This window comes from Psammomys obesus, unplaced genomic scaffold, assembly GCF_907164565.1.
Source record: "Psammomys obesus unplaced genomic scaffold, mPsaObe1.curated_primary_1811, whole genome shotgun sequence".
NCBI classification, from domain to species: Eukaryota; Metazoa; Chordata; class Mammalia; order Rodentia; family Muridae; genus Psammomys; species Psammomys obesus.
Genome location: NW_026596069.1, coordinates 25607350 through 25624138, shown reverse-complemented (window position 1 = coordinate 25624138; position 16789 = coordinate 25607350). Strand labels below are relative to the sequence as shown.

Below are 16789 nucleotides of genomic sequence, written 5' to 3'. Positions count from 1 at the left end.
ACACACACACACACACACACACACACACACACACACACACACACACATCTCTACAGGATGTGGGATGGGAAGCAACCTGTGTCCTGGCCTCGGAGCCCACCCACCGCTGTCACCAAGGGAACTCTGAGCACTCAGATGCTCAGTCCCTAAGCCTATCTGTCCTGCTCCGCAGCGGATGCCTCCTTCGTGGCAGCCATTCCGTCCACCCAGGTCGTCTATTTCTTCTTCGAGGAGACAGCCAGCGAGTTTGACTTCTTTGAGGAGCTGCACACATCCAGGGTGGCTCGAGTCTGCAAGGTCCGCCCCACCCCCGCCCTGCGCCCCCTCCCCCTCCAGGTCTGGAGGAGCCAATGGGAATCGGGAAGAGGTAGGTGGAGCGGGTACTTGAGCGGCAAGGCCTTGATCCCCCAGAACGATGTAGGTGGTGAAAAGCTGCTGCAGAAGAAGTGGACTACCTTCCTGAAGGCCCAGCTGCTCTGTGCTCAGCCGGGTCAGCTGCCATTCAACATTATCCGCCACGCGGTCCTGCTGCCCGCCGAGTCTCCCTCTGTCTCCCGCGTCTACGCAGTCTTTACCTCCCAGTGGTGAGCACGGCAGGGAAAAGGAGGGCTGCGTTCCGGATTCGAGGGAGGCGGGAGCTGATGAGAGCCTACTTTATACTCTGCGCTTTACATAAGAAGGCATTTGAGCATCTCCAGACCCCAGAGATTCTGCTACCTTTCACGCACATGGGGAAGAAACAAAGCTCCACGTAGCTTTATTCAGCCCGGTTCCAAAGAGGATGGAAGGAAGTTTACAGAGGGCAGGCACCAAAAATCAGCAGAAGACCTCGCCTGGTGGTGCGGACCTGTGTTCTCAGCACTTGGAAGGTGGAGGCAGGAGGCTAAGGAATTGGGGGCCAGGCTGGGCTACACAGAGAGAGCTTGTCGCAAACAAAACAAGACATCGATATAACAAAACTAAACATGGTGATGAGAAGGAAGATTAGGAGTTCAAGGACAAAAAGTAAACAAGGGCTGGGATGTTGCTCAGTTGGTAGAGTGCTTGCCTAGCATGTACAAAGCCCTAGGTTTGACCCCCCCCCCCCAGGACGACATAAGTCAGTGGAACATGGGAAGAAGAGGCAGGAGGATCAGGTCATTCTCAGCTACCATGAGGACAGCCTCAGCTACTGGAGACTGTTTCAAAACAGACAAAACCCTTCAACTAGAAAAGGAAATGGAAGCAAAAGGAAATTACCAGAAGGTAGGGAGAGGGTCAGTATAGCACAAATGATGTTGTAAAACTAGCCTCAAATCTAGCAGCAGCCTCCTAATGGTCAGAGGTCAGGGCCAAGAGGGAGATTGTGATGACTGAGAAAACAGGAACCAAGAAAGGTCCAAAGGTCCCACAGCCGTGGTCTGGCATCACCGTGTGTAGGTACCTGCCAACTGTGTGTCAGCAAGCAAAGGTGTATGTGGTCTTATGTCAGTCAAATGCAGAACTGAGAACCTAGACAGTGGGTTAAAGAGAGTGTGAGAGACGTATGGTTTCACACAGACCAGCAGAAGAAACAGGCTGAGTTCATTCTCTGAGGACCACAAATCAAAGGACTCAAAGGTGACATGCAAATTCAGCCTGGAGCCGGTTCTACCACTCTTCCTGTGGGCACAGCCCAGCCTGGGCAGGATAGGTAGGGACCACCCCAGGGCCTATGCCCCAATTAATCCTCATTAGGAACAATCATATTTCAGATCCCGAGATGGGCTTCTAGCCAGGCCTTAGGCCAGAGCCAGGGAGCTCTCTGGGGCTCTCAGGTCCTTATCACCATAAGCAAGGAGGCGAGAAGCTTGGAGGTTGGTCGGCTTCGCTCTATCCTCCAGGCCCGAGGGAGTCCACTGAGTTCTGCTGGGCTGGAGGGCCAGTGAACGTCTCTTGCTGTCTTCAGGCAGGTTGGTGGGACCAGGAGCTCAGCAGTCTGTGCCTTCTCTCTCACGGACATTGAGCGCGTCTTTAAAGGAAAATACAAGGAGCTGCACAAGGAAACTTCCCGCTGGACCACTTACAGGGGCCCAGAGGCCAACCCAAGGCCTGGCAGTGTGAGTACCACCCACTGCTCCCAGAGCCTCCTGGAATGTGTGTAAAAGCACCATCATAGTGTGGTAAATGCCCACACACCCAGCCCAGCTGCCCATATATCACAGATGGTCAATACCGCCCTATATCCAGAACAGTCTTTCCCAGGGCTAAGTGAGCACCAGATACCTGGCTATATCACCAAAGAATTAGGAGCACATGGGCTGGGTGCCAGGCACAGTCTCTGACAGCTTCACCTGAGACAGAGCCTCACGTAACCCACCCTGGCCTTGAACTCCTTCCTGCCCTGCCTCCACCTCCCAAATGCTTGGCTTTCAGTCAGGTGCTACCATGCCCAGCTTTTCACCTGCATGTTTTCCTGTAATTTTTTTTTTAATCTGAATTATGTGTGGGCAGACTGAAAAAAAAATCAAACAGGCTGAGCGCAGCTGTGCACACCTGTAATCCCAGCCCTCAGAAGGAAGCAGGGTATCAATGAAAATTCAGGGCAAGTCTCAAACTCGCCTCCTGCCTTTACCCAACGGGTGGATTACAGGCATGAACCACCGCTCTCTCTTCTCTCCTACAGATCTCCTTTCAAACTCATGGTCTGTGTCACAACATTGGTAGCTTGAAATTATTATTACAATTATTGTTTTTTTTTGAAACAGGTTTTCTCTGTGTAGCCTTGGCTGTCCTGGACTTGCTTTGTAGACCAGGCTGGCCTTGAACTCACAGCCATCTGCCTGCCTCTGTTTCCCTGAGTGCTGGAATTACAGTTGTGTGAACCACACCCAGCTTTTGAAATTTTTTTAAAAAGGTGGTGAGCATCTTGGAAATTAGCAAATTCCGCAGATCAGCTTTCCATTGTTCCCTTCCCAATGTTCTAATCTATTCATGTGTGAGTGTTAACAGGTGGGCTTTTTCTTTGATTCTGGGAATCAGACCCAGGACCACACAAGTGCCCAGCAAGGGCTCGAACACTGAGCCACAGTTCCCACCCCTAGTAATTTTTAAAATTAATTTTATTTATTTATTTCTGTGAAGGCAACCCACACGTGTGGGTGCACGTGTATCATGGTTAGAGAATGACTCTGAGGAGTCGGTTCCCTTCTATCATGGTCAGATTTGCCTCATGAGCCATCTTTTTAAATTCATTCTATGTATATGAGCATGCCTGACAGACATTCTATTACCAAAGCTGTCCCCAGCCCTTCACCTCACTTCAACCATCTCCTTTTTTTTTTTTTTCAAGACAGGGTTTCTCTGTGTAGCCCTGGCTGTCCTAGAACTCACTCTGTAGCTGGTCTTGAACTCTGAGCTCCATCTGCCTCTGCCTCCTGAGTTCTGGGATTAAAGATGTGTGCCACACACCACCCACATTAATGACCTCATTTTAGTGGAGGCCATCCTCAATAGATTCCCGATAAAACAAAGACACAGGCAGGTAAGATTCTGGAGATGTTGAATGCTTGAAACCACCTTTATTCCTCTCTTACAGCTGATGGTTTAGCTAGGAAGACATAGTTTTAGAGTTGCAGCCATTTCCTGACAATGAGTTGCAACACTCACTCTGTGACCTGTAACTTCCGTTTTGAAGATTTCCTAAGCTGCTTTGGGTGCCCAACCTTTTGGATGTGACTTGTTTTCTCTCACTGGACTCTTTTAATGTTTATATTGTGCATCTGTCTGTTTGTTTGGTGTGAGAGGGTCAGAGGTCAGTTCTCTCCTTCTGTTAGGAAGACAGCGCCGGCTGCTCGGGCTTGGCAGCACTCGCCTTTCCCTGCTGAACTGCCTAGCCAGTCCCTGGGGCTCACATAGTCCACTTGGGCTTGCATGGTCTCTGGCTTGAAGTGGGTGTCCAGTGGACCATTCTAGCAGCCTGGAAATTTCATTTATTTTCTTCACTTCTAAAAAATTTTCTTGTGGTCAGTTCTAAGTCACTGTTTTATTGCTTTGAGGAGCTATCATGACACAGACAGCTTGTGAAAGAAAGCATTTAGCTGGGGGCTTGTTTCCGCTTCAGAGGGTGAGTCCATGATCGGCATGGCAGGAAGCATGGCTGCAGGCAGCCATAGTGCTGGAACAGTAGCGGAGAGCTTTATATCAGTGCGTGGGCAGGAGGTAAAGAGAGAGACACTGAGCCTGGCGTGGCTCAAAACCTCAAAGCCCACCCCATTGACCCACCTTCTCCATCAAGGCCACACCTCCTAATTCTTCCTAAATAGTCCACCAGTGTGGGGCAGGGGTCCGAACAGTCAAACACATGAGCCTATTGGGGCCATTCTCCTTGAGCCCTGGCATATAGGTTCAGCTTGATGGTGGAGCACCAGCCTAGCATGCCTATGGCCTTGGGCTCCATGCCCAGGACTTCCAGACAGAAAAGTTTCCTTGAGCTGTTTCTCCTTCTTTCCTTTTCATTGGACATATATTAATTTTTTCATGTGCTACCGTTGTGGGCACTGGGGTGCAGGACTGATCGAGTCGGAACTCAAGCCTCCCCATTCTGGAACTCACTTTTTAAAAAGACTTTTTTTTTTTTTTTTAAATTGGTTCTTTGAGACAGGGTTTCTCTGTGTATCCCTGGCTGTCCTGGACTTGCTCTGTACACCAGGCTGGCCTCGAACTCATGCTGGAATTAAAGGCTTGAGCCACTACACTTGGCTAAAACTAAAAAAAAAAAAACAAAACCTAATTTATTATTATTTTATGTGTACGAGTGTTTTGCCTTCAGGTATGTACGTGCAGCATGTATGTGCTTGGTGCCTGAGGAGGCCCAACGTGGGTGCTGGACCCCCGGAACTAGAGTGATAGAGGATGTGAGCTACTCCATGGGTGCTGGGCTCTGAACTCAGATTCTCTTCGAGATCAGTTAGATACTGTGTGCCACTGGATGACCTCTCCAGGCCCCTTGTTTTAGTTTATCTTTTGAAAGAGGTTTTGCTGTGTAACTCAGCCTGGTTTCGAGGTTGCAATTCTCTGGCCTCTGTCTTTCAAGTGCTGTGCTGACAGACTTCTGGTTCTGTCACAGATATCTTAAAGCAGTGTGTTTTTCAACCTGTGGGCTGCAACCTCTTTGAGGGAGGGGGGTTGAATGACCCTTTCACAGGGCCGCTTAAGACCATCTGTGTTTCACAGATATTTGCATTATGATTCATAAGAGTAGCAATTCTTTTTCACAAGACAGAGTTTCTCTGTGTAGCTCTGGCTGTCCTGGTCACTCTGTAAGACCAGCCTGGGCCTCGAACTCAATGATCTGCTTGTCTCTGCCTCCTGAGTGCTGGGATTAAAGGCGTGTGCCACCACTGCCTGGCTCAACAATAGCAAAATTACAGTCATGAAGTAGCAACAAAAATAATTTTATGGTTGGGGGTCACCACAACATAAGGAACTGTATTAAAGGGTCGTAGCATTAGGAAGGTTGAGAACCGCTGTCATAAAGGGTTTTTTGCTGTGTGTGCATATATATGCACATATTTGTGTGTATGTGTGTGTACGTGTGTGTATGTATATGTGTATATGTGTGTGCATGAATGTTATAGGCCAGAGGTTGATGTTCTGTTTCTTCCTCATTTATTTCACCATCTTTTCTTTTCTCTTTTTTTTTCTTTCTTTTTACTATGGTGTCTTGGCTGGCCTAGCACTTATTTAGACCAGGTTGACCTAGAACTCACAGAGCTCTGCCTGCCTCTGGCTCCCATGTGCGGAGACTACAATGCCCAGCTTTCTGTCTTGTTTTCTGAGGTTTATCTCTCATCGAACCTGGGGCTTGTTGATTGGCTAGACCAGCTGACCAGTGAGCCCTTTTGTCTCCACCTCCCAACACGGGATTACAGGCACATACAGACCTGGCTTTTATGAGGATCCTGGGGACCCAATATACAAACACCTGCGATTAAAGGCATGTGCCACAGCTGTCTGGTCACCCAGCCTCCAAATATTAATACTTCGGTCTGTTTACTTGAGTCAAGATCCGCAGAGATCTACAAATTAGGATAGATTGTTCTCGTAAGTCTCTTTCATCTATATTTTATTTTCTTTTTCAGATTTATTTTTGTAGCCAGGCTACTTATTTTTGTTTATGTATATATGTTCGTGTGTGTTTCTGCATGTGCTACCTGTGTTCGGGACCCAGCAGAGGCCAGAAGAGGGTATCAGGTCCCCTGGAGCTGGAGCTATGAGTGAGCCACACAACAGTGGTTCTGGGAACCCGCCCTGCTCCTGGATGAAGAGCAAGCATTCTCAATTGATGAGCCATTCCCTCCCCCACCCCTTTCGCCTCGCAATTTACCCCCTGTCTTACATCTTTGTCTAGTCTAGATCCTTGTTTCTAGATCTTGTTTCTGTGAGGTAGTTTACCTAGGGGGGTGTGTGTGTCTGTGTGTGTGTCTGTGTGTGTGTCTGTGTGTGTGCGAGTGTATTGAGACAGGGTTTCAACATAGCCTGAGCTGTCCTGGGACTCTCATCTTAGCTAAGGCTGACCTTGAATTCCTGAACCTCTTGCTTTTACTACCCAAGTGCTGAGTTTACAGGCTTGGGTCACCAAGTCCAGGTCAGCGCTCTTGTAAATACACACTTGTTAGACTGGAGACTTGGTCAGAGTCGGCTGGGATTTGAAGGTGAGCTGGCTGCTTTACTGTGGTCGGCGGCTCCTCCCTTAGGATAAGAGTGTGGTTCCTGCCTGTTCTCTTCCTGTATGGTTGAGGCCTCCTCTAGTTTCAGGAAGGAGGCAGCTCCCTCTCCCCTGCCCTCTCAAGAGAGGGATGGGATTTTCTGTGACATTTTCTTCTTTTTGAATTGTTTTTGTTTCTTCATAGGTGTTCATTTTGTTTTTCCCTTCTCCCCTCACTCTCTCTTTTCTCTCTCTCTCTCTCTCTCTCTCTCTCTCTCTCTCTCACTAGTTTAAAAAAATCAGGGCCTGGAAATATGTCTCAGTGGTTAAAAGCACTGGCTGCTCCTCCAAAGGACATGGATTTGATCCTAGCACTCACATGGTGGCTCATAACCGTCTGTACCTCCAGTTCCAGGGAACCCAACATCCTCTTCTCATTTCCCTAGGCATCAGGCATGCACAGAGTACACCGACCAACCAACATAGGAAAAACACCCATATGCAAAAAAGAAATTTAAATAAAAAAATATTGTTGGGGGGCAGGGGAGTTGGAGACAGGTCTCTCTATTGTGTAGCACTGGCCGACCTGGAACTTGTTATGTAGACCAGGCTGGCCTCAAACGCACAGAGCCTGTCTTCCCAGTCCTGGGATTAGAAGCATGCGCCACCACACTTGGCTTTATCTTGGGGTTGTGTTTCTTTTCTTTTTGTGTGGTTTAGTTTGTATTGTTCACAGTTGGACCCAGGAATCTGGTGTCCTTGGCTGTGTACATAGAAATGTACATAGGTGGCTCCCACCTATAATTCCAGTAAACAGGAGACTGAGGCAGACTGAGAGTTCAAGGCCAGCCTCGGGCTACACAACAAGGCCATGTGTGGAATTGTGGCGTAGGAGAGGCTGGAGATGTGGCTCAGTGGTTAAGAGTGCTTACTGGTTGTGTAAAGGACCTGAATTTAGTTCCCAGCATCCGCGCCAGGCAGCTCCAGGGACTCTGATACCTCTGGCTTCCACACATATATACATAGAGAAAAGGTAATAAAATTAAATATTTAAAAATACGTTAAAAAAAAATCTCCATAGAAGGAGGCAAAAAGTAGGTGCATGTGTTCTTTGCTGGCCCTGGATATAGATGTCCTCTCACAGTTTAATCTGTGGCTCGCAGAGGTGAGGAAACTTGTGTTACCTCACCTTGCACTGACCACACCGCACAGCTTGTAGGTGACAGTTGGGAGTGGCTTCAGGGTGATGCTGCTGGATAGGAAGGACAGTTATTTTGAGCAAAGCCATTCTCCAGTTGACGGGGCCTTGACAGAACAGCCTGTCCAATACCCTCGAGTATGAGTGAGGAAAGAGGGCTCAGAACGGAAGAACTCCCCCAAGTCACACAGCAAGTTCATGTAGAACTGCCACACCGTCCCTTCCTGTCACACCTCCATTCTGTACTGATTCAGCGCTGACTGTACTGTGGCCTGTGCCTCGCCAGGAACCGCAGACACAGCAAAGCCGAGTGCTTGCCTGAAGCATGCTTTGTCCTGGCATTGATGTGGGCATGGAAGGGCAGGGCAGTGAAACAGCTCACACTTGCACAGGGCACGCGGCCCTGCTCCCGCCAGTTACTTTTCATGTCTTAGTGCACTCAGTGTCACAGAGAGCCTAGGAGCCCTGGGTGTGAGTTTTACCCACCACCTTGAACTGATGTCTGCCCTGAGGAAAGAGGGCAAAGAAGGGTGGAGATGGAGAGGGAGGGTGCATCCATATATATGCCAGGTGGTACGATCTGCTCCCCTCTTCCTGCAGTGCTCCGCAGGCCCCTCCTCTGACAAGGCCTTGACCTTCATGAAGGACCATTTCCTGATGGATGAGCACGTGGCAGGCACACCGCTGCTGGTGAAGTCTGGGGTCGAGTACACACAGCTTGCGGTGGAGCCAGCTCGTGGCCTTGATGGGAGCAGCCACGTGGTCATGTACCTGGGCACATGTGAGTATGGGCTTCCAGACTCTACCTGGGAGGAGCAGAACAGGGACTGAAGCCAGGCTGAGGCAGAAAGCCTGTGAGCTCATCCACTTGTTCAGTTCACTCATTTAACAGCTGTTTAGTGGGGGAGCCCCTGATGGGCTCAGGAGACACAGTGAAGCAGCAGGACAACCCAGGCTCCAGCTTCCTGAGCTTTCTGTCTGCTGGGGAACACATGCTGGACCTTTTCAGATCTCAGAAGGCTCTGCCTCCTGAGGGAAGGCATAGCAGAGGCAGGGATGACTGGATAGACAGGGCAGCATGACTGAAGGGGCCATCAAGGGTCACCTGGAGAAGGGGTAGGGCCAGGCTTCCCACCCCCGTCCTCGCCCTGACAGCCTCATGCAGCCCATACTGATCTCATACTTACTGTGTAAGACTGACCTTAAACTTCTTTTTTTTTTGGGGGGGGGTAATTTTAATTTTTCTTTTTTATATTAATTGCAGTTTATTCACTCTGTATCCCAGCTGTAGCCCCTTCCCTTATTCCCTCCCAGTCCCACCCTCCCTCTCTGACTTTAAACTTCTGATCCACCTGCCTCTACCTCCCAAGTGCTTGGATCACAAGTACAGGACACCATGCCTCAAGCCTAGTTTTATGTGGTTCTGGGGATTGAACTTGGGGCTTCACATGCTGCCAGCAAGACTTTACCAGCTGGGGTATGTCCTTAGCCCCACCATGTTTCAATAGACAGAAAAGACTATTCAATATACAAGAAAGGATCCAGTAAAGAGGGTGATGCAAAGATGGCAAGAGAGAAGGCCCTCAGCAGGTCAAGCTGTGAAGAAAACAGGAGGTTGGGCCATCCAGGGAGCTCCTGTCCTCAGGCCCTGTGTCTTCTAGAAAGCAGGAGGATCAGGGTCACAAGCCAAGAATAAGGGTGGGCTCAGGAGAGAGGGGTGTGTTGTGGGTTATTAATGTTTATTATTGATTTGTCTTTTAGTTAGGCTGTGGTTATTCCTAAATCAGCTGTACACACCACGCAGAGACAGGGTTTATTTAGTTAACCTAGAGCACAATGCTGGGCAACAGTTACTCCATCCTAAACCTCCAAGCCCGCATGGTTTCCTCCCATCCAGATTTCCCACACTGTGCTTGCTTTTAGTCATATCTCACAGGTCCAGTTAATCTCTCCTCACGGTTCCAAGTCCTGTCCTGTGGATCTCTCCTCCCTAACTCCTCCCACTTGCTTCTTTCTCCTCCCCTCCGGACCAGGATGTCCCACCCTATTCTCTCCATTGCTCAGCATTGCTGGTTGTTTAATTGACAATATAGAGAACAAATGGTGGCATGTTTACACAAACTTGAGACAGGTGATGCTTTGAATAAACATCACAATGCAGTGTCCAGATTGAAACTAGAGAAATCAGCATTTGAATGAACAAGGGTAAATTGTATACATTCCACAAGAACATAGTACCAACAGGAGTGGATCTAACTGTTGTTCTGGAAAGAGATGGACCTTCAGCTGGGGAATGTGGGTAGATTGCTGAGCAGACTAAGGGCTTGTGCTTTACTGGGAGGAAGCCACTGGGTTCATTCGCTCTTCCAGGCCCTGTTAGAAGGTGTGTCTCTGCTGTGCCTTTGCTGAGCGTGCAGTAGGAAAAACACAGACCAAAATTCCCAGGTTTGCGGGGTTGGCAGATGCAGAGTATAACTTTTCTGAATGAGAAAACTGCACAATGCATTAGCTACATGATTAGAAAGCCAAGTAGGGCAGAGGGAGGGGATCCTGCCAGGGGAGTCTGCCTTCTTTAGTGACAGGGTCTCTCATTCTGTTCCTCAGGCTAGGTGCCAACTTTGTAAAATATTTTATTTTTGAGATAGGGTCTCACTGTGTCACCCTTGGCTGGTCTGACCCTCACTATGTAGACCAGGCTGACCCAGAACTTATAGAGATCTGCCTGCCTCTACCTCCCTAGTGCTGGGATTATTTTTTTGTTTTGTTTTGTTTTTTCTTGAGACAGGGTGTCATTCTATAGTCCAGGCTGGCCTGGAACTCGTAATTCTCCTGCCTCAGATTTCTGGGTGCTGGGAAGTTGCAACTGTTAAAAGGGTGGTTGGAAGCAGGGCTTTGGTATTGCAGGCCTGTAATCCTAGTTACTCGGGAAACTGAGTCAGGAGGAGCACATGTTAGTCCCGCGTAGCTACAAAGTCTCAAGAAAGTAAAAAGAGGACTGGGAACGTGGCTGAAGGGGAGAGCACTTCCCTAGATAGGCTGGGGAGAATTCAGATGCTCAAAACCCACGTAAAAGCTGCGTCTGCACTGGGTACCTCTAAACCCAGCACTGAGGGGTAGAAGGCAGGGCCAGACAGGCTCCCGGGTGCTTATTTACTGGGCAGTCAGTCTAGATGATCCATGAGCCCCAAGTTCAATGAGAGAGAGAGAGAGAGAAAGAGAGAGACCCGTCTCAGCAGATACAGTAGAGTGACCTTGTCCTCCACATGGGTGCGGGCCCAGACACCTGAGAGGCACACACATCACACGCACAAGGAAAGAAAGCTGGCTACCGGAGCCCTCCACCCCTGGTCTGTGAAGGGACAGAGCGTGTGCCTGGCTGGCCGGGGAGGTGTGTGAGGGCAGTAAGCTCTACCCTGTCTCTGCAGCCACGGGGTCCCTGCACAAGGCCGTGGTGCCTGAGAACAGCAGCGCTTATCTCGTGGAGGAGATCCAGCTGAGCCCTGCTCCTGAGCCTGTTCGGAACCTGCAGCTGGCCCCCACCCAGGTGAGAAGGGACAGTTCATGGTCTTTCTGTGGGGAGGACCTGGGGAGCCGGGGCCAGGGTAACACCCTCCTGACACCGTCCACCTCTCTCCCAGGGCGCAGTGTTTGCAGGCTTCTCGGGAGGCATCTGGAGAGTTCCCCGGGCCAGTTGCGGTGTTTATGAGAGCTGCGTGGACTGTGTCCTTGCCAGGGACCCCCACTGTGCCTGGGACCCCGAGTCAAGTGTCTGCAGCCTTCTGCCTGGCTCCCCCCTGTGAGTGCCAGTCCTGGGTGGCAGCTGAAGACAGTCTGCCAGGCTTCCCCTTCCCCGGCTTCTGCATCTATTCTTCCCCTCTCAAAGGGCACCAACACATTCACTCCTAGATTCCACCCTTCTGGGTCTAGTTCTCGCACATGGCCTTCTGCAGGGCAGTTTTGAAGCTGCCCTTGTTTTTTCCTCTATCTGGTCTTGCTAGCCCATCCTCTTCCCTTTAGTCCTCCCCACCCCCACACACTTCAGTCTGTTTTAAGAGCTGCATTTGCTTGCTTTGTCTTCTCAGGACCTCCTGGAAGCAGGACATGGAACGTGGCAACCCGGAGTGGGCATGTGCCCGAGGCCCCATGGCTAGGAGCCCCCGGCGTCAGAGTCCCCCTCAACTTAGTGAGTGTGTTGTCAGAGGAGGTGCCAAGGCACTGGAGGGCTTCCGACAGGGCTGGCTTTTCTGCCCCATGGCTTCTGCAGCACCTGCCTAGGCTGAGACCTAAGTCTCTGAGTCAGGATGGTTCTGAAGCGGCCTGCGGACAGCTCCGAGGAATTTTGAGCTGGGTTCAGGTTGAGGTCAATGTGGGTTTGGTGTCTGAATTGAATTTAAAAACACTGGAGGCTGCCTATAGCCACACCTCTTTGAACAGGCCACATGTTGGCTGATATCAGAAGCTGAGGGTTGACCTGGTTAGAAGTTAGATGGGAGAAAGACTGGGGGCTTGTTTGGGGTCTAGCTTGGAGATGGAGAAGGGTTGAGCTTGAGCTTGGGAGTTGAAATAGAATCAGAAGACAGACAGGCATGGTGGTCCGTGCTACTAATCCCAGATACCAGGATTGCTGAGAATGCAAGGCCAGCCTGGGCTACAAAATGAGACCAGATGCAAGTAAGGCTGGCTTCCCCCCCCCCCCCTGACTGTGTCATGTCTTTGCTGCCCACCAGTTAAAGAAGTCCTGGCAGTCCCCAACTCCATCCTGGAGTTGCCCTGCCCGCACCTGTCCGCACTGGCCTCTTACCACTGGAGTCATGGCAGAGCCACAATCCCAGAAGCCGCTTCCACTGTCTACAACGGCTCCCTCTTGCTGCTGCCTCAGGATGGCGTTGGGGGCCTCTACCAGTGTGTGGCCACCGAGAACGGCTACTCGTACCCTGTGGTCTCCTACTGGGTAGACAGCCAGGACCAGCCCCTGGCCCTGGATCCTGAGCTGGCTGGCATTCCCAGGGAGCGCGTGCAGGTCCCACTGACCAGGGTCAGCGGTGGCGCTTCTGCGGCTGCCCAGCGGTCTTACTGGCCCCACTTTCTCATTGTCACTGTCCTCCTGGCCATAGTGCTCTTAGGAGTGCTCACTCTCCTCCTGGCTTCCCCGCTGGGAGCGCTTCGGGCTCGGGGCAAGGTTCAGGGCTGTGGGATGCTGCCCACCTTGGAGAAGGCCCCGCTGAGTAGGGAGAAGAACCTCCAGCCCTCCAAGGACCACAGCACCTCTGCCAGTGACGTAGATGCTGACAACAACCATGTAGGCACTGAAGTGGCTTAAAGTGAGAGCGCAGATGGGGAGCTGAGCGGAGCAGGCACCCGGCAATGTTGGCTGGGGCAGGCACAGTGCCACTCTGACCAGGGTAGGAGGCTCTCCTGCTGCCGTGTGGCACCTACAGAACCCCGGAGGGCCTCCCCTGAGGGGCTCTCTTCTGCAGGCACGTGGGCTCTCTCCTCACCTGCACCCAGGCCATGACAGCAAGAGCCAGACAGGATTCTTCAGGTTTGATCAACCCCAAGAGCCCTCCGGCAACCTACCCGCTCCAGAAGACCCTGAAAGGTGTGGCTGCCCAGGATTCTGCGGTGACAGACCCAAGCATCAGAGCAAGCTGGGGCTGTTCCTACAGACTCCATCCTGACAGCTGCCGCTCCGGAAGCAGCTGTTGCTTCGAACACCAGCCCTTCCTTCTCCCGGGGTCTCCAGGACTCCTTAGGGAGTTGGCCCCTTGTGCTTCCCTTACCAATCATGCCCTACTGTTTGGGAAGTCTTTTCTGAAGTCTGATCACCTTCCTTCTTGCTTCAGTTTGGACAGATTGTTGTCGTGTCTGCCCTGGCTGGAATGGGGGGCATAATCTGAGCCTTGTTCACTCGTCTAGTGTGGCTGACCCCTTCTTGAACTCTTCCTTCCTCTTCCCTTTGTTTTGGGAGTCAGAAAACTGCTTGTCACAGACAATTTATTTTTTATTAAAAAAGACATAAGCTTTAAGCAAAGCTTACTGTGTGCTGTTTCCTCTGTGGCCAAGTTCCCACAGGAAGGTCTGTGTGGAGAACCAGGTCTGTGGTGGTGCCCTGCAGCCTCTGCCAGCCCCAGCCTGCCCCAGGCAGCCCTTCCCTGTATCCTGGGTAGGGGTAGGATCGTGTGGACCAGCCTCAGCTGTGCCTTCCAGACACTCTGGCTGCCACACCTGCTGTCCCCGGCACACCCACGTTCATCGTGACTCCAGTTCAGCTCTGGCCCCAGCAGCAGCGTTTCTGGAGGTGTTCCACAGCCACCCCCAATCTGGCCCTGTCTGTCTACACAGCTGAAAAGGCAGGCTCTATCCACACCTCCCCGCACTGCCTTCTTCTCCCTCTGCCAGGAGGCCCACATCAGCCTCCTGTCCCTCTGCTCTCTAATGTGACTCTCAGCAGGGCTCCACCTCACCTACCTGGCTTCCTCCTTCTGACCACAGGAGTGCACACGCCATGCAAAACAGAACACACAAATTAGGGGTAGCCATCTGTAATCCCAGCACACAGGAGGCAGAGGCAAGAGAACACAGAGATGAAAACTAACCTGGGCTATGTAGTAAGACAGAGGCCAACCTGGACTACAAGAATGTCTCAAAACACCAAAACCAAAAAGCCAGTCACCTTCCCAGTCTGTGCCTATCCATTCTGTGCTTGGCTCCCCTTTCCTATTACCAAGAACAGCAAAGAGGGTCCACTGTGGCCTCTCTCTGTCCCCTTCTCTACCTCTCCTTAAGCCCCTATGGGGTAGCTCTCCCCACCTCCCTGCTCCATGGCCTCACTAAGATCACCATGAAGTTTCTAGCAGCGGCCTCTCCCTGGCATTTACCACTCTGCTGCTGCTTTTTCTTTTTCGGTTTAATTTTATTGACTTTCTGTGTGCAGCAAGGGGCATACCTGTGCTATGACACAATCATGACACAATCATGGAGTCAGTTCCCTTCCGTTGTGTGTGTCTTTGGGACAAAGTCAGGTTGTCAGGCTGGGCAGCGAGCGACCACACAGGATTCTTTTGTGAAGGCTGAATAATGTTCCACTATGTGCACCTGCCGCCTCTTGAGTCTCCAGTTATCCACAGAGAGTATCCGGGTTGCGTTTGTCCCTTTGCCCCTGGTTATTGCGAACAATGCTGCCGCACTCAACAGACAGTTGCAGGACTTTCCGAGCCTGCTCACTGTGCTCCGGTGTTCGATGTATTTGTATGTGTGTATGAGAATATGGTCTACGGTATGTGCACGCCACATATGTTCAGATCCCCTGGACCCGTTATAGGCGGTTGTGAGCTGCTTGATATGGGTCCTCAGCCAGAACAGCAAGTGCTCTTAACCATCTCTCCAGCCCCTAGTTGCTTTCTTTGTTTGGTTTGTTTTTAGTTAATTTATTTATTATATATACAATAGCTGCATTATGTCTTCACATCAGAAGAGATCTCATTATAGATGGTCGTGCGTGAGCCACCATATGGCTGCTGGGAATTGAACTCAGGACCTCTGGAAGAGCAGCCAGTGCTCTTAACCTCTGAGCCATCTCTCCAGCCCCCTTGTTTTGTTTTGTTTTTAAGATAGTGTTTCTCTGTGTAGCCTTGGCTGTCATGGCACTCACAATGTAGACCAGGCTGGCCTCAAACTCACTGAGATCAGCCTGCCTCTGCCTCCCCAGAGCTGGGATTCCAGGTGTTCCAGCTGTTTGTTGTTGTTACTGTTGTTTTGTTTTTCCAGACAGCGTTTCTCTGTGCAGCCCTGGCTGTCCTGAACTCACTCTGTAGACCAGGCTGGCCTCAAAGTCAGAGATCCACCTGCTTCTGCCTCCGAAGTGCTGGGATTAAAGGTGTGTGCACCACCACCGCCCAGCTGTTTATTTTTTATTGGAGCAATTTGACTTCTTCCATTTCTTTTCTCCCTGTGTACTCCTTTTCTTCCTCATACCCTGACAGCAACTTAGCTGAGGGCCCTGCCTTCTCCACCCTGGCCTTTCCCCAGCTGGTCTTGCTGCTCCCAAGGTGCTAGAACAAGGTGCTTTTCTCGTGGAGCCTGGGGAGGAGGGCTCCAGGGGCTGTCCTGTGCTGCTTGGGAACCTGGGCAGCCTTTCTTGGTTGACCCCCAGTTTCTCCAGCTGTTGAAGGCCTGGGCAAGGAAACAGTCATGCTTTTCAGTATTGTGGGTCCCTCACCACCCCAGAGCCTAGCTTTCTCTCCTGCCGCAGAAGGCCCTCACGCTGCTGCTCATCATTATGTGACTCACCCAGAGGTTTCTTGAACCATTTCCTGTCGTGGATAATTGTGGATAATTCCGGGGGCCAACGGGGCTGAGCTAGGGAATACCTCGAAAGCTGGCAGAACATTGCTTCTGCAAGGCTATCTCTAGAGCAGACAGACAGCACATTGGCTGGCCCATCCTTAGGTGGCGGTGGCGGGCACCAGCTAGCTAACCTTCCGGACACCAGTATTCACACCAGTGCCCCAGCTTCTTAGACTCAAGTGGAGAGTCACACTTGTCCTGAGGTTTTAGGACTTGTGCTTACTCACCCTGGCTGCATCCTGGGGCCTCCAGCTTGCAAGCGGCCTGTTATGGGATGCCTCAGCTTCTATAATCATGTGAACCATTTTCTCCAATAATCCCCTATCCACCTGTCTCCTGCTGCCTGACTATCTATCTATCTATCTATCTATCTATCTATCCATCATCTATCGGGATTGGGGATTTAGCTCAGTGGTAGAGCGCTTGCCTAGCAAGCGCAAGGCCCTTGGTTCGGCCCTCAGCTCTGGGAAAAAAAAAAAAAGACAAAATAACAAAAAGACCAAAAAACAAGGTAACTATCTATCTATCTATCTATCTATCTATCTATCTATCTATCTATCATCTATGATCTATGTTTA

At 50.8% G+C, this 16789-nt stretch overlaps 1 protein-coding gene across 6 annotated transcripts in view; it reads left to right on the top strand.

The window, feature by feature from the left end:
• Sema4a (semaphorin 4A) overlaps positions 1-13896 on the top strand; it is a 24477-nt gene extending 10581 nt beyond the window's left edge. For all 6 annotated transcript variants that reach the window (XM_055625312.1, XM_055625309.1, XM_055625311.1 and 3 more), the window contains 8 exons: positions 173-297; positions 412-584; positions 1928-2078; positions 8466-8646; positions 11291-11409; positions 11504-11661; positions 11948-12048; positions 12593-13896. In XM_055625312.1, coding sequence (XP_055481287.1) covers positions 173-297; positions 412-584; positions 1928-2078; positions 8466-8646; positions 11291-11409; positions 11504-11661; positions 11948-12048; positions 12593-13185 — 1601 coding nt within the window. In that variant the 3' untranslated portion in view covers positions 13186-13896. The remainder of the gene's footprint in view (positions 1-172; positions 298-411; positions 585-1927; positions 2079-8465; positions 8647-11290; positions 11410-11503; positions 11662-11947; positions 12049-12592) is intronic.
• Positions 13897-16789: the final 2893 nt, after the last annotated feature.